At 36.2% G+C, this 18,420-nt stretch overlaps 1 protein-coding gene across 12 annotated transcripts in view; it reads right to left on the reverse strand.

Moving 5' to 3' along the window:
• Nucleotides 1–18,420, reverse strand: part of MYO3B (myosin IIIB) — a 245,708-nt gene that overhangs the window by 208,519 nt on the left and 18,769 nt on the right. For all 12 annotated transcript variants that reach the window (XR_007162477.2, XR_010832378.1, XR_007162478.2 and 9 more), the window contains exons 5-9: nt 11,148–11,331; nt 9,475–9,609; nt 7,043–7,147; nt 6,681–6,780; nt 3,268–3,344 (exon numbers count right to left, since the gene is read on the reverse strand). Coding sequence is in view for 8 of the 12 variants with exons in the window: in XM_048061517.2 (XP_047917474.1) it covers nt 3,268–3,344; nt 6,681–6,780; nt 7,043–7,147; nt 9,475–9,609; nt 11,148–11,331 (601 nt within the window). In the remaining 4 variants the exon portion in view is untranslated. The remainder of the gene's footprint in view (nt 1–3,267; nt 3,345–6,680; nt 6,781–7,042; nt 7,148–9,474; nt 9,610–11,147; nt 11,332–18,420) is intronic.

The following is an 18,420-nucleotide window of genomic DNA, read 5'->3' on the forward strand; positions in this document are numbered from 1 at the left end:
TTGAGTGCTTTTCTAGTTTTTACCGATCTTAGCACAGTTTCACCTAGAAATCACTGTTCCTAAAAAGCTGCTACCCAGGCAGAGTTTTTCAGCTTTTTTTTTTTTTCCCAGTTCTAAGCCTTCATATTTTGCATAAAAATTTGGATGCACTTATTTTTAAAATACCAGAAAAGTCTCCCTAGAAGTAAGGTAAACTGCACTTCACACGACAGTTGAAATAGGTGATTCATACGAACACAAAGAAAGCAACTGTATGACTTGAGCACGTGTTACAACAACTGGTCATTTAAAAGCTATTTCAACAACAGCTTAACAGGCTGAGCACTCTGCAGCTGCTTTGCAGACTGGCGCACCTCTGAAACCTGCTCAGTGTGGCTCACACCGGCATGCAAATGTGACTATGCTTTATGGCACTGGGTTGGTGATTTTGACAAATCTTTTCAGAAAACTGGAAGGATTTAAAGCTAGCCCTATTCCAATTTTGATGTGCTATGCACATAACATTCATTGGTTATAAGCATGTCGTATTTTCTGATCATATCTATCTCAAAGTCTCTGCTTATTCCTGTGGGTTTTTACCTTACATTAAGAATAAATATTTGCAAGCAGGACAAAAAATAAATTTGGTATGCTTGCTGCTTTTGATTGCAATTACTGAAGCAAGACAGTACTGAAGAAAAAACTTCTAATAATCTGAGTTCAATAAAATATTTCATAATATGTCCATTCTTGTTTGTTTTATAAAGAGGAGTATTTTTTAAAGGTTTCAGAATGTCTTCAGTGAAGGTGATTCCATAAATAATGCTTGCACAGTGGTTTCTAAGGTATCTTGTGTCTCCTTTGTGACGTAAACTGGTTGTTATGGAGATGGTAAAATATCAACCATTCTTTGTGAGACTGTGCAAGATCAATTTTGGATCTGTTACAGCAGCTTCTTTTCTATGCTCAGCTGTAATCAGCCTTCCTTACCAAGAGAAAGGGATGTATAAAAAATATAAAGTATTTTAAAACAAGCAAACGTTTACACAACACTATAAACTTTTTGATGTACAGAAATAGACCTGTGTGCACTTGTAACATGCAAATTTCATCCCAAATTCAAATAAGATTAATGGCCTTCAACATAAATGAGGCTACTACTGTTATTTAGGTTTAAGAGCATACAAAAAATCAGACCACTCCCTTTTCATCCCCTATTTTTTTTTAATTTCATAAGCTGTATCATATAAAAATATATTTCTTACAGAGGGGAGGACAAAGATTAACGACTTTATATCTTAAAATCTTTAATTAGTTGGATATCTCATTAACCTCAAATTTACTGAAAGTACATAAGGGACTTTTTTTTCAAGTGTTTTATAACTTTCTTGAGCTTCATGAAATAGAAGATAAAGGGTTATGCCTGGAGAAAATTATATAAAAAATACAGTCTAAGACCATTGGCTAGGACCTCCATAGATTATTTTTCTTTGTTTTTAATCTGTGCCAGTCCATGGGTCCCACTGTGCACGTCCCCAGTCAGTGAAAGAAATCTGAACTTTAGGTTTTGCTACTCACAAACATACAGTCTTTGTACCACCTCACAAAGTCAACCAGATGTAACTATTGTCTGTGTTACTCTGTTTTTGAAATAAATATTGTAAAAGCAAATAAACAATAAGAAAACATAAAATTTATTGTCTAGTACTGGTTGCTTTTTAAATCTATGACTAAACACTTGCTCAAATTTTACTAGAATATGCACCCATCATTCTTTCACCCTGACATCTCTCCCACTGCATTAACACTTGTAACTGTTCAGTGGTGGGAAATAATTTCTTTAAACACAACATGCAAAACTTCCTAGATCCCTGTTTTACATTTTCAATTACCTACTTCTCTTCTACCATAGCATTTGAAAAATCTGTGAGCAGTAGTATGGCTTACATGAAACTATTATAGGGACCATACATGAAAGCTGTTGTTCTTTCCTAGTAAACATTTAATTCTGGTTTAGTATTTACCTTTATACTATGACTGATTCCATGACATCAACATGCATATGATTACTTTCAAATTTGCGGTGTTGTAGCTTATTCAAACGCTTTATTCATTACATTTTTTTTGGCCCAACTACTTAACAAGATACTGTGATTAAGCTTAAAGAACACACAGCTGAGTCAGGGGTTTTGCAGAGTCCCCTAGCAGGACAGGAAGGTGGAATCTCCTTCTCCCACCCTGTATTTAGATGTACAGACAAGCACACCAAAACACGCTCCCCCCCTGCTGTAAGACCAGCAGGACATTCTGAATGTCTGACATAACACCCTAATGGAGAAGAAGAACTAAATGTTTGAAAATGCATTAAGAACTTCAAAAGAAAGACAAGTCAAAAATTATTAACAGGTATCATTCTTATCTACTACTACTGTTCTGTGTGCATACTTCAGTTGAGCAGACATTAAATCCTCATTAATTTAACCTTTCCTTTAAATATTGGTGCTGTTTAGGCCAATATAGTAATAGATTAGGATGAGTGATGCAAATTTTAGCTCCTGCTAGCACACACAAATAGCATAAGAACTACCTTTTTTTTAATCTCCCTCTCCCACACTCAGAGTACCAACCTTCATAACTAAGCAAATGGATCAGCAAAACAGATCAATTAGCCAACTGTAGAAAAACTGCATGTATTTTCTCGGGCCAGAAACCCTACCATAGGTAACAGAAATCATGAATACATGCACAGATACATATTCACACTGTGTAAGACCATGCAGGGCCAGAGCAGTGTCAGAAGCATTAGCCCGGGAGAGGATTGGTCCTCAGGAGACTGCAGATCTGCAGACTTTGGTTTCCCCCATTCCACGCTCTAAGATGTAGATCCCTTCTACTATATACCTGATCATTTTGTGAAGTGCTCCTTTCATGTCCCATATTGGAACTTCTCACCTAAAAAGAATTTCTATAGAATTACATTGAACGTATTTGATTGGGAAATCTTAAAATTTTCATGGAGACCCTCAATGTTTACACATCGTCTGTACTTTACGGAAACATTACAGAGAAGAAATTGTTGAACATTATTCCTGTTACAGGAATCAATTTTGTATATTCTAACAATACATTCATCTTACTGAATAGGGGCCATAGATGTTGAGGAAAGTAGAAACACAGCCTAAAGTAGCAAGAAGAGACTTCTTTCGCCTGCTGTGTGGAAAAACCAACAAATTGTGCATTGCAATGAAAGAAGACAACCCAAACAGGATTAAGAAAACATTTGCCTACCTCAGGTGCCATCCAAAAGGGTGTTCCCACTGAAGTGTTTCTACGCAGCCGTGTGCTGGTGAGCTGGGCTGAAACACCTGCAATAAAACACGTCCAATCTTGGCTTCAAATTCATTATCTCATTGTAATCAGTTTACTTCAAGTACCTGTGAAACAAACTTTGAGCCTGAGAGTACAGCTGCAGAATGCCTGACCAAAGTAGGTGCAGCATTTGTACTGAATTCTTTATTTGATTAATTTCCTTTTTCCCATATTCATAGCTTGTCCCAGACAGACCACAGCTTGCTATTTTATTTCAGAATTGCTGAGAGATTCTTTGTGAATGACTCTCAGTTTGAAGCACTTTCATTCAAATTCAAAAAATTAATTGGCACCTAAATATCAGAGACATGTAATCTGCTGTTTTCATGAATATAAACTAGAACACTTCAAATTGCAACCTGAATTTAAAACTTCTGTTCCAGAAATATTGCCCAAGTCTAGCTGAAATTTATTCCCCGAATACTGCTGGCAGGAAACTTGCTCACTGGAGTATTTGCTGAAGCTCCTGCTCAACAAAACATTTATGCACTTGCTTAAATCTTTCTCTGTGGAGAAAAGCATGGAAGCTCAAGCTCATATTGTAGCTTGTACTTAGAAGTTAAGCACGTGCTTAAAACAAAGACTGTGCTTCACTGCTTTGCTGACTGGGGCTGGACTACTGAAGCACAGCTGAAAAAAGGAAGGAAGGAACTAGAGCAAAATCAAACACCACTAAACAAATTAGAATGAACTTTCGCAGCAAATCTTTTTCTGTATTCTGGTCAATTTACAGTTGAATTATAGAATTCAGGAGCATTCCAATAAGCTGACACAAAAGCAATATTGACTTAAAAATATTTCAAGTTAGCATTGATTAAAAGAAAAAAAGAAAAGAAAAAGAAAACACAGCTCCTGTGGTATTACCCAAGAAGAGAAACAGGTAGACACATATAACAGATTTGTGCCTGATTCCAATAAATGAGAAAATGAGACTCAAAATTGTTATTTGTAAGTTAAATAGATTGCGGGCTCCAAGATTCAATTAGAGTCATAGAATGGTTTCTGTTGGAAGGGACCTTAAAGATCATTTAATTCCAACACCCCTGGCCATGGTCAGGGACACCTATCACTTGACCAGGTTGCTCAAAGCCCCATTCAACCTGGCCTTAAATTCTCTATTTATTTTTCATATCAGCGTGATTGCAAGCCTTCAGTGATTTACTGAGTATCACTGTGAAAAAGCTAATGGCTAGTGCCTACAAAGACTGTATTTAACTCTGATCTCTCTTCAGCTAGCCTAACTTGTAGCTGTACCTATGGTCATTCCAAAACAGTGCAGAATACCAAAGAGCAGAGACAGGAAGTATGAGGAAGACAGTGGGAAAGAGAGAACGAACATGAGCATGAATGAATGATGAGTTGCAGATTATTTTGGGTCAGCTTACACTATGGTGAATATTTATTAAAGTATCATGCTGTTGACAGCAGTTGAAGGAAGAAATATGTATCACATTGAAAAAAAAAAAGTTGTAAAGTCATGTAATAAAGGCAAAGAATTGCCTTTATTCTCAATTAAGGATATTTGCACAATCCCCTCTATGTGCTAATATCCTTATGTACTGCCTTGAGTATGAAATCGCTTTCCCCCCCTTCAAGACTGTCTCATTCTGTTGACAGAATGGACAGAGCTCACTGAGATAGTCATTGAATACTTCCTTTTATCCCTATCAATTTGAATTCTAGTTCCTTATGTAGTATGCCCATCCAATGCTAAATTCAGAATTACTATTTCCTTTTCCTTTTGACAGGTTTCCTTTGCTCCTTATCAAAGGGTAAATCTCCTTAACATTCCTACAAAATGGGGAAGGATTATTAGTTCCAGGGATTAACCTAAAAATATAAAATGCATCCACTGTTTTTCTGTATTTAATCTGAGACCTTTCAGTTTTCAGGCACTCCACATGCCTTAAGTATAGCTGTAATAGATCTCAGCTGCAGTTCAAGAACATTGAGATCTTCTGCAAGGAAGGAAAAGATGTTTCAGACTGGGTACTAGGAAAATGAGGAACACAGACTGGCCATTTCTAAAAAGGTAGATGCAAATGACTTGATAACAAGAGAAACTCTGGCAAAAGCAGGAATAGTCTCCAATTTGATGCCATTCAGCTGTCTGAACTGCAAGACCCTTCTTTTTCTGAACTCTGCATTTTTCATAATGCATCTTCCACTTTCTGCATCAAATGAGACACACAGTTCTACAATTTCGCCTGTGACTCAGTAGTAATTTGTTTCCAGAGTCCCTTCTGTGACTAAGGCAGTGGACTAGAGAGAAAAAAAAGCAACTTAATGAAAGTTTGGTGCATGATACTTCTGACAGGAAGCATGCAGATATGTGGCATCTCGGCATTTCCTAATGGTTAAACTTTAGGGAACACTTGAGTGTTTGGTCATATATTTTTCTTGAGGCAGTTGTATTTGTTGTAATTCACTAGTGTTATTGTTTAAACTTAAATGTCATAGAAACACACATGCACAAAAATAAACATAGAAAGAGAGAGACCAAGGAGATGCCAGAAAGGTTGGTATTCTCATTTTCCTTCATGCACTGCTAAGCATACATCTGTTATTCACACAGTACTATTCTCAGTGATAATTACCTTATGTATTATATGGTTTTGCTAATAAATCATATATTACTAATAATCTGTTTCTGTTACCAACTAACAAAATTGATCATTCCATTGCATACATATCTGACGGACTAAAGCACTCCCTTATTTTTCTGAGTGCATATTCATAGGAAGAAAAATGCTGAACCAAGTTAAATTTTATTGCCAAGTCCATTTCTCTCCTTCTCTCCCCCTCTCTTCTTATTCTTATGATGTTTCCAGACTGGCCATGCTAATATCTAATAAACAGCAATAATCACAAATTAAATGGATATTGGGTTTTGGACCCATGGGACCATTTTACCTTCTGCTCAGAGGGAATAAAATGCTAGAGGCTAGCAAAAGTCATTTCAGAGAGAAGAATGTTTTCTTTTCATATGCAAAAGATTCAATATTTAAATTTAAATTAGGAGAATTACCATGAAACTGACATACTTTGCAAAATGAAAAAAAGCTTTGTAAATAAAATGACACCTTCAAAGCTACTTTTAATTATTAAATTATTATGTTTATGCTTTTAAGTTAGAAGTCTATTACTGATTTTTTGTTAGAATTTTTATTCTTGCTGTATCAGGTTGCTTTTCCATTTTTCCTCCTCAAAATAATCTTGAGTATCCTCCTGAAAATCTCTCACTATAGCAGTCTGCCTTCCCAGTGGAAAGTAAACAGATGCCTTTGGCTAAACTGCATGTATCAAGAAAACAAATGGGAAGTGGTCATTACCAAAGTCAACGAGCTTGACTCCACCTTCTGTTGTCAGAAGAATGTTGTTCCCTTTGACATCACGATGAATGATCCGGTTATTGTGCAAATGCTGAAGGCCCTATATGCCAGCAGTAACAAAAATAAGTTTACTCCCTTATTTAAAAACAATTACCCTACTATTAGGGAACGTAATGAAGACAATCTGCACATAGTCTATAGAAACATCTGTCCACCAGATTACATGCTCGATACAACCCCTGCTGCTATAATGACCCACATAATATTGTCAACATTACCATACTTTATAAATGGAAAATGTATGTATGAGATGAGTAAATTGCACCCTCTGCTGTCATTACAAGCCCAATGAACATCCTTACCAAGAGAGCACCATATAAAATGTATGAGATTATAGCTTCATCCAGTCGTTGGCCACACTTCAGCAGACCTTTGACAAGCTCTGTGACAGAACCTCCATTGCAGAGCTGTGAAGGGGAGAGTTGCACAGGGAAAAAAAGCAAGACAAGTCCCCAGTTACTCAACACGCTTGGTTAGGCTGTGAACACCTAGCAAAACTGCACTACAACAAAAGTCTGGGAGCAACTAGATTTTTATCTTGCAGTTACTTAGGTTGCCCTCCGTACCTTAGAATATATTTTATTAACAATATTAATAATAAATCACAGCAACTTAGGTGGGGAAAGGGAAGTGAAATTTTATAAAGTGCAACTTATAAAATGTAATTAAAAAATCAAAATATTATGAACAGGACTGTATTTTGTTGTTAAAAGAGGATTTAAGTGTAATTTAAATTATTTAGTATTTTCAAATTTGTTCATAGTATTTTTGAAAAACTGCTTTTGTGCAAAGAAAATGTCAGACAGAAAAGACCGATGCTCTTGATAACTGTGAGGCAACAAATTGCAGTCATTTTAAACTTTCACTCCATCAATGTTCCTGCTGGCAGGCAGTATAAAGTAGACAGAAACCATATCTTTATACTCCAAACTTGATGGCATGTGCTGCCAGCAACTGATATAAAACATTTTGATCCAGAAAAGCTGTTTCTTGCAAGCATTTCCTAGTAATGGACTGCCATACAGCAAAAGAGGAGGAGAAAAAGTAAAATTAGAATCTTTGTAAATATTTTTTCACCCACACCATGACTTCACTGTCCATGCCCTTCTAGTAGCTACTCCCCTCTTTCTCTGTCCTTTTCTTAATATTCCCAGCTGTTTGACAAAAAATGATGATAAAAATACTTGTGTCTACTTCTCATCTTAGGCAATTATCAAGGTAAGGTCCTGCTTGTAATGAGTAAATATGCCAAAACTATGCCTAAAGGGAAGAAAAATAACCTACAATATTTTTATTAGAAAATTTGCAAGTTGCACATTTAACAAAAATATTTAATCAAAGATGAATCAAAGTGAATATTTTGTGTATCTCACTTTAATGAAAAAAGTGATAATGTATAATATAAAAAGTCACTGTTAGGCATACATAAATTTGCATGTAAATTCCAAGAGATTAAATGGTTTGCCTTGTCTGGTAAATTTATCTATATAAGGAAAACAATTTTTTTTAATGTCAATTGTCTTTTAAATTTTGGAAAATGTGCACCAAAAACCACCTGACATGCACATATTTAATTGGTAAGTTCTATACAGAGAACTAACTCTCCCACATTCTACATTCAATTTTGTTATATAGAAAAGTTTGCAATTGCTCTGTACAAAATCTGTTATATGGAATACCACATATGATATATCTGTCCAACATGCTACACTTGAAATAAAACAGAAAACACATGGGAAACCAAGCCCAAACTCAACACAGAGCCAGTATGCATACAGTTAAAAACAAGAACAAAACAAAAATACTAAAGCTCCTTTTTCAACTGTTACTGAAATTTAATATGAAACATTCAAAAAGTTCACTCAAGCAATATAATTCTGCAGTACAAAGAAGGTAGATATACTGATGACATTCTACATTCATTAAGTGGAAATAAAGCTTCCCCATTCTGATTCCAGTCATCGTTCAAGAATAGGGAGTAGAATTTCTAAAATGATCTGTACTTAAAAAGCAAATGTTAACTTTCTTCAGTTTAGTTATAACTGAGGAAAAATTTTGAATGGCCTGCTAACTCTACTCATCAGTCTATGCAAAGCTCTGGATCTATTAAGCCTAGAAAACATTTAGAAGTGCTCATCTTGCAATGATCTTTGGCAGTCACTTAACTACCAAGTGTTATTTTCCACTTTTCATTGCAAGTATACTGACTGCAACTGAAGAAGAGTTAATAATAGGCATTTCTGTTGCTAGTTGCTAGAACAACCAACCTCTAAAAGTCTGTAATATCATTTTTTTCCATTACATTTTCTCTGTTCACCTGTGCAATAGGGAGCATGTTTGTTAAGTGTCCTCCATGTTACTTCCTCATAACATTTTGCATTCCCTTTGAGAGTATGACCTCTCAAAAAAAAATTAGAGAAATGTTTTATCCAATATTTTCCCCAACATGAAAAAAATCAAGCTGTTTTTAGGTAAACCATTCTTATCAACAAGATTTGTTGGGTTTGGAGGCAAAATGTAGCTTCTTGAATAGAAATAAAATGCAAGGATGTTCTCTGTTAAATAAAGTTTGTGTGATTTTCAACAGAGGACTACGACACATCATCTATCACCCGTCTGTTGATAAATGGTCCCTATCAGAGAATCATGAAAGTTGGTGACTCTTCTAGCAATACAGAACAGAGGCCCACAAACATTTGCTAGTTAAGATGTAATACTATCAAAATGTTTTTACCTCAAGTACTAGCCAGAGCTGTCCTCCCACATACTGATCTGCTTTGTAAAACATCCCATAAAATCTAACAACGTTAGGATGGTTAGGAAGAAACTGCAAGATATTATATTCTGCTTCAATTTCTTCATCTACATCCTAAGTAGGAAAAAAAAATACAAACCATATAAACACTATAAGCCTGTACAAAACAAAACAAAAAAAACCTTCTTATGTATAAGAACCATTTTTTAACCAGTTTGTACTTTTAAATGGGTTTATTTTAATGCAGCTGAAAGTACTCACATGAAACTGTAAATTTAATCCACATCAAATCATGACACTTTTGTTTTTGTTTTTACATACAAAAACATGAAATCTGTGTAAAGTAAGTGGTTCTTCTTCAAGGATTCTTTTAATGCAAAATACACGTAAACAGAAAAAAAAAACTAAACTTTGCTTGGCTGTCTAAATAATACATTTGCAGGTGTATTAGTTTTTAACTTGTTTTCAAACATGCATATTTTTTAATGTGCAAGCTACATGCAAACACGGAGCTTTGATTCGTTCTTTTTTCTGTGGTCCGAACAGGACCATATATGGGGCCACACAGAGAAAATTTCACAAAACCTCGAAGTGGAACACAATAAAAATAAAGACATTCTTAAGAGGAAAAGACAGACATACACCAGAAACCATTGAAGAGAGAAAAAACTAAATTCATCAAATAAGGAAATGTTACTAAATATTTGTAAATGAAACAATTCTGTGACAATTACAAAATACTGTTTAATATCAGCACAAAAGATGGAATTCAGAACAGCACCTAAGCAGTAAATCTTTCCTTGTTTCTGCAGAGACTGCAACTATTAAAAAAAATCATGCATTTACATGTCTGGTTTTGGTTTGTTTTTTTAATTTTCCTAGAAAGGGTATAATCTTCTTTAGTACCTTTTTCAGATTTATACATGAGAAAACCAAGATAATTTCTGAAGTGACAGATGACAGAAATGCAACTTTTCTTAGTAAATATATTAGCCTAATTGTTATGAACAAACTCCATCTTGATCCAACCTGTACCATTGCCAATTAAATCTTTCACTGAAAACTAGGGCTTTGGTTCTCAAGGGAAGTTAGGCATTTAACTCCCACTACAGCTGGAGCTGGTACTGAGCTACCTCCAAGAATCCATCCTGTGCTGCTTTTCTGTTTTTACCTTTAACAATTGCTTAGCAGTGTTATCTACTTATAGAAGATAACTATAAAATATCCTGAAGTTCACAGTCCTTCTGCAATGGAAAAAGTAATTATTTTAGGAAGCGCATAAAGTAAGAACATTTAAGATTAACAGCATCTTTTATTTCCCCTGCTATAACAGGCCCCTAAGAGGAATTAATGTCTTTCTGCCTTCTTAGCATGTGCATGCTCCAAGCACAGGTATCAAAATTTGTACCAGAAGAATAATATAGACATATAAATTAAACTAGGCAAATGTTATCTTCAAATAATATCCAAGATGATGAAATTGTTGGCTGTACCTTTGAGATGCTGGTTCCAAACTGTATCCTTCCACCATTCTGTGAAAATATTCCCTCCAGGATGCTTTCACATATCTCACACATTTAAGTTACATTTCAAATCTGTTTGAAAATTCTTTTAAATTAACAATGAAGTTACAGGTTAATATTTTTACTTACACTAATAGGATCCAGAATCTTTACTGCTGCCAGACTCCCATCTTTCTTATTGGCAACCTTATAGACTTTACCGTAAGTGCCTTTTCCAATAGTCTCTATAATTTCCCAGGTATCTGAGGGATCAGCTAATGATTCTAGTCCAATCATATTGGAGTTATAGTGAAATAATCCATACAATGGCTTCCTGGAAAACAAAGCAGATACAAATACAGTGGAAAGCCCTAAGCACTCCTGTACTAAAGCAGCAGTGTTATGATAAAGAAACCAAATATTGTCCTAACTTGAGAAGAAATGCAGATGGAATGACAGGCAGAAAGATAAAAATCACTAAATAAAGAAATGCAAAGAAAACACTGAGGATCATTTCTCACTTGATTTTTTGAGATGGATCAACTAGCACCTCATTCCAAATGATCTCAGACACACACTTGAATTGTAAGGTTCGAGCCATTTCCTTTCTAAGCATATCTGATATCTGCAAACCTGCTTATAATTTTTAAAAATCTAACTTATTTACCTCTACAGCATTTCCAGCATCAGTAACAACTATCTGGCATGTGAAATTTAGTCAGAAAGAAACATGAGCCTGACTAGGGAAACTGAGAAGTTAAAAAAGAGCAAAGCAGCAACTGTTCAATCTAATTAAAGAAATAAATGTGTTTTCTGTTCATGATAGAGAAAAAAAGAACCTGCAATCAAACTCACATGCAGTGCAGATCTGTATAGCAGTATTCAAAAATGGAAGCATGTGTCCATTTGCATGCTTTGTTACTTTTCCAGGAGAATTAAACTTTTAAAATTCCTCTAGATGCCAAGGAAAAGCATGTACATGTTATTAAAGTAATTTACCATACAGAAGGCACAAAACATGACACAAAACATTTGGTTTCTTGACAAAAAAAAAAAAGGCAAAGAAAAGAAAAGGAGTGAAATAAAAGCTAGAGTCAATGATCAATGTCATTAATCTGTTGAGGATCAATAATGTTATTAATAATAATGTTATGTCAATAATGTTATTAGGATCAATAAAGTTATTAGGAGAGTTTCTCACTACATGGATCCAAAATAAAGAACAGTGTTCCGAACACATACAGTCAGCATATCAACAGAGAAGCAGGTCAAGTGAAAGAATTCACCAAAATCAGTGAACAGACTGGACTACATGCACTGAAGACAACAGCCACAGAGATGTAGTTCCTGTTAAGCCAGCCTTAGGAGCAAGGTTTGCTTGGGGCAGGGGGCAGATGAATCCAAATGTATGTGGGAACAGTTGCATATCAGGTTAGAGAAACAAACAAAAACCAAACTCGTAAGAACATGTCATTTTAATGCTTTGGGAGAAATACTACAGTTGTTCATATGGAAAGACAAAAAAGATGACTGCAAACTGTTCTGATGCAACCCACAAAAAAAAAAAAAAAAAAAGCTGGTACTTCACTGTCACTGTAACCACTAGCCCATCATTCAGAACATCCAGAAAATTATACATGGCATTCTTTGTACCAATGTAAAACAAACACCCAAGAAGACCTTAACGCTAAAATGATGCTGAAGCTGAAATGTCTTTAGAAAGAACTTTCTCCTTTCACTCCCTGCACATCAGGCCTCACACCTGTTCTGGGCTTTGAGCAATATACTATGGTGGCTTCGAGCTGTGAAAATCTTACCAATGTCCTCCCCAGAGAGAGCCTCAACCTATCAGAGACCTACTGATTACAAGAATTTCATGATTTCTGCCACCAGATGGAGAAAACTTCTCAGGGGTTAAATCTGTTCCAAGTGGGCAAGCAAAATAGCCCACACCAGATGCTGAAAAATTACACTTTGGCAATTAATTCTATTGGCTGGGGAACATCTTGCACAAAGCTATTTGTGACTGCACACACACAAGCTATTTGAGGAATGACTAGATGCCTACTGCACTCTACCAAACCCTGGTTTGCATACTGGAGAATAATGCTGAGCAAAAGTAACAGCAACTTGCTGGAGTCCAGACAAGCTGCTCTCTGGATAAAATAGGGGCAAATAGCATGACTGATTTTTTTTTTTTTTGGTAAAAAGGAGAGAGAATTCCAAAATAAATCCTGTCAAAGCTTACCAACCAAGACAGACAAGAGAGCAAAACAAAAAATTATTAACATAGTTCAGCCACTGACAAGGTTTCTCTCAGCTGTCCATGAAATGAGGCATTCTCCACCGAGAAAGTAAGTTTCATGGGTTTCTCTGTAACACCAGGACTCTTTGAAAACCTTCAGCAGTTGGAACAAATCGAGTCAGACCACATACAACAAACTAACTTTTTCTGATGGCAAATTCATAAATAACTTTTATGTCTATTTAAAGACAATATCCCTGTGAGAATGACATTAGAATCAGTAATTGTGTTTTATTACCACTTAACAGTAAGACAAGCAGACTACGCGCATTGTCTGATATAAACGTGTGGACATGGCACTAAGGGACATAGTTTAGTGATGGGACTCAGTAAGGCAGGTTGATGGTTGGACTTTATCTTGAAGGTCTTTTCCAACCTAGATGATTCTAGGAAAAGATAACGTAAAAGAAATAAGGTTATAGACAGTTCCCAAGTCATTTTGCCCCTTGTGAAGCACAGTTTTCTTCAATGGCTTTAAACAGTCCCAAAAATAGCCATCTGGAAAATTATGTGGTATTCTGCAAGTTCTACTGTGATCCTCACTGCTGATTCACAAAGCTCAAACTATACAGTGAAAAGAAAAAAGTACCTACATAGAATAACTACACAGAGATTTTATATGATGTAACTACTTCTGGAATAAAATCAACAACTTTTTTTGGAACATTTCTATTTCACAGCTTTCTTTCTCAGAAATTAAGAGGAACAAGAGGGACTCATAAGCAAGGAAAACAGTGCCAGGAATGGCTTAAGCATTACAGTTTTATTTTCAGTACTGCCCTACTGAACTTTCATACAACAGTTATTTGCCTACTGCCTTCCGACAGGCACCCTTTTTCTAGTTCACTGTAAAATGAGATATCCACAGAGGTTCCGAAATTAGTAACAGCCTCGCTCTAGAGCCTCACTCCAGCCTGGTGCTTTACAAAGTGGTGGTATACAGCACTAGACAGTTTTGAATACTAACACAGCCGGAAGGGACATAATAGCACTTCCAGTCAATACTAGTGAAACTGAATCAAACATCCTGTTTCCATATGAACAATTCTTGCACACTACTAATTTCTCAGCATTCTGTTTGTCTAATCCCTCTGCACCTCTTGTGAAACGGCTAGCTAATACTCTTATGGCATCTACACAAACTGTGGAAGAATGAGAACACTGTACCCAAAATAAATGTATTGCACTATTTGTAGGGAGTTCAATATTGCTTCCATACTAAACGGCTAACCCATAGACAGAAGAATTCAGAAGGCAGTGTTGACATAATCAGCTATGGCTTCAGCCAGCCATGACAGCCCCTATTCTGCTGGCTACTGATGGTCGCACCAAGCCATCTACCTGAGAAGCAATTGTTAGGGGAATTAATGAACCACTGAAAGGCATAAGAAAATCAATAGTCAGAACAGCTTCCTCTGCTAGTTCCTCCTGCTGTTCCTCACTGGCTAGGTTAAAACAAAGAAGATGTCAATATCCTAAAACACAGCAAACAAATGAATCTATCAACATACCATCCTATAACTGTTCTCAGGTGGTCACAGAAAAGGACATTGCAGAATGTCCTGTGCACATTTCTCTAGGGGATGAAGGTCAATGACAGAAGCAGACGGAAAAAGATAAAAGTATGTTCAAAAGCTGTTATTGATGCTATACAACGTATGAACAAAAAGGATCATACGTCAATTGATCACATTGTTTCACTAGGCCAACAGGAGAAAAAAGATAGGACAATCAGCAACACAACTGCTATTATTTATAGATGAAAGGTAGGTCCCTGAAAACACTCCTACTAAATTCAGTCCACAGAACAAGTCTCTGCTGAATACAGAAATCATGAAACAGACTCCGTGGGTGTTCAAAATAGAGATGCAGGGGAAGTAACTGGGAAGTGTGTTTTTCTCCCTTTTCACATGCTCCAACTAAAACTTTTTAAACCTCTTATTAACTGTACTCACACACATTTTCTTTCTCTACAGTTTTCAAGGATATTCAGGAATATCTTTGTTACTTTCTTTCCTTCTCCATTCTTTTAATGGATGCATTGGATAACCTAAACTTTTAGAGTTGTAAGATCAGCCTCAGGACCAGGATAAAGAGCGGACTGTGTCCAAAAGGTAGTTCTGAGGAAAGTGTTGTGAATACTTGCTTTCTTGTCTTGTCCTTGCTGAGCTTGTTGCTATGCTTTCAGTCCATCATGGCATGAAACATAAATCATATTTCTGAGATTAACCATAAAAAAATGCACACAAAACACCAACTGACATCATGGCAAAAAAAATCTAAATGTCACTACTCCATTCAGTTATAATGGTCCAGAAATAGAGAAAACAACTTGGTTAATTCCTAGCTGTGTTATCTGCTTCCTCTTCGGGATCCTTGTAGTACGATACATACCTAAATTCTCCATGATGGATATTCCATTCCATTTTAAAAAAAAAAAGCCCAAATGCATCATCATGTGTGTAAATGGGCATTTACTATCCATCTAGTAAAGATACGTGGCAGCCCGCTAAGTCAGTACAATAAATCTGACATTTCTGCAATACTTGAAATAGAAGAGTAACAGCTTTTTTAATTGTGTCCTGTCTAAGATTATAACCATAATTCAATTTGTTGGATCAACTGCTTGAGTCTATAACCAAACTCTCCTGGAAGATCCCAGAAAATGCATATTAGAAAAAAATGTAGGTGCCTAATCCAGACAATTCAATGGCATGTTTTCACTCAGATTCATTGCATCATTATCTGTTGCATTGTAATTTTTGAAGTAAATTCTTACTGCACATTATGTTTATGGGTAAAGCATTAATCTTTGTACAAGAATGCTTGATCATCTCTGTATTGTTAATATAGATCAAACAGAAAAGACGACTACTCTGAGGAGACAAATACATTCTCAGAATTAGCCATTTTCATAAGTGAACAGATCCAGGGTGCAGGGAGGCAAGGATAAAGCACAGCTTGGCCTCTGACCAGCTCTTCTGCAAATATAATGCTATTACTACTTGGTATGCATTTTTAGTCCTTCTTGGAGGCCCATGCCAGACCAGGAGACACTGCTGATTCTGTTGTTGGGTCACTTACTTTACTCCAGAACTACCTGTCACCTCATCTTGCTACTCCCAAGTAAGCACCACAATGCCCTTGAGAAAACTTCTACAGGCTCCAGGTGAACACTACCAGCATCTCCCTCAAAAATCATGTTCTGCTTCCCAGAAGTTCATTCTGATGCTTCTTTCTTAGCATGGACCCATGGCTTCATGTCATCTACTGCCTGTAACGGCCATACCAGTCGGCTTGACCTCACTCCTCTTTCTTGCTGAAAGGAACTTGCAAACAATGTGGCAGCAGCCTTAAAGAGAGCTGCTTAGGCATGCACAGAATGGGGCCGCACACTTTAAGTTTAATTAAATGCTGCCTCAATCAGCTACATAATCAAGGATAGAACAAGAAATCATAGAGGTTTTCTAGAGTAGGAAAGCCTTAAAGATGAGGGTGAACTGAAGCCACTCCAATTTCTTAATAAAAATGATCACTAGTATCTCAGAAAATTTTGTGGGGCTTTGATTCTCTTCCATCTCATCTTCACTGATAGCTTTTACTTTTGTTCTCTCAAAATTAGCAAGATATATTATTAATGGCAAATTACACTGCCAGGGTTTCTGGAAGGTACTTTGTATTTTAAAAAAAACTACAATGTAACCAACAGAGAAAATTGTATTAATTGGTGAAAGACTGAATGCTTTGCTAACACTCCTATTACTGCAAAAAATAAAATAAAGTCACCTTCTGTACATGGTAAACAAGGTATTTTTGCAGAGCTGTCTTATCCAGTAAGATAAAGGGAACCATGCTGCTAGTATATAAAGTCTTCTACTGAAGGTTTCAGTACCGCTGAAAATAAAGCTGCTGATCATTCATGAGGAATTACAACACATTTCATTTGTCTGACTGCTAAATTAATCAGTTCCACGTCTACAACTCTGATCACCAAATGTTAAATAAGATGGTCTACCTAGCCAGTTATCATGATAAAATTAATAACTATTACATTATAAATATAACAATGAACAACAGAAAGACCCACAAAATATTAAGCAGGAATTACTATCCAGGATCAGATCGAAATTTCTGAAAGCCATTTAACAACTCAAACAGGAAGTTCTGATCAGTGGCATTTCTATTGCAAAATACTATTTCTATTAGCCATCTAACCAGAATTCCAACAAGCAAAATATACTAAGCACTTACAAATGACTAACAGCTATTTCACCTCAGGCTGGGAACTCAGCATTAAAATGAAGTTTATAATCCCATGAGACAATTCAGTTATAAGCTGTAGGCAGCAAATCAAGTGACTACCGGCTACTGTCCCCATGTATGAAAAATCAATACCTGAGAAGGTTTTCTCCACCTTCTCTGGCAGCAATTTAACAGGGCAAACAAAATGCATGTGTTAGCATTAAAATGGAAGGATGAAGGGCAATGAACAGAACAATGACCCTTAGACCAAACCCAGCCTCCTCACTGCAGTCTAATCACAAAAGCTTGAGATGCTTTGTGTACAGTTGACAAAAAAATAAATCTAAAACAGATGTAGGAGAAAACTGAAAGAAAACAACTGCAAACTTACATTAGTGACCTATTTTCTGAAACCAGCTTATATCAGATTTTTCTCCTGCTAAGGATATTGGAGTTCTTCAGAATTAAGACAGATTCCTCCCAGGGAGCGCCCGTACCTGCCAGTGCTGCGCAGAACCGTGTGTTCTGCATTCTAGTTCCCATGCCCTGTACTAGACAGAGAATGCACTGTGTGTTAGCTTAAGTTGCTGTCACAGAGGGTACAGATAAACTGGTTGAATCCTAGCAGCTTCACTTCGTTAATGCTAAAGATCAGTGTGACACTAATTGATCCTGAGCCCGATCTATTTATCAAGTCTTTTGCATGCTGAAGCTGAAGAATTAAAGCCACTTAGTCATTCACAGAGAGTGAGCAACAAACCTGCTCAGTTTTTTTTGAAGGGATATTCCTACTGTTTCACAATAGACTTTAATTGTATAATGTAATCAATCATAATTCATCACTGTAGTGCTCCAGTATCACTTTTACAGCAGTTT

The sequence above is a fragment of the Anser cygnoides genome, chromosome 6 (genome assembly GCF_040182565.1).
Source record: "Anser cygnoides isolate HZ-2024a breed goose chromosome 6, Taihu_goose_T2T_genome, whole genome shotgun sequence".
NCBI lineage: Eukaryota > Metazoa > Chordata > Aves > Anseriformes > Anatidae > Anser > Anser cygnoides.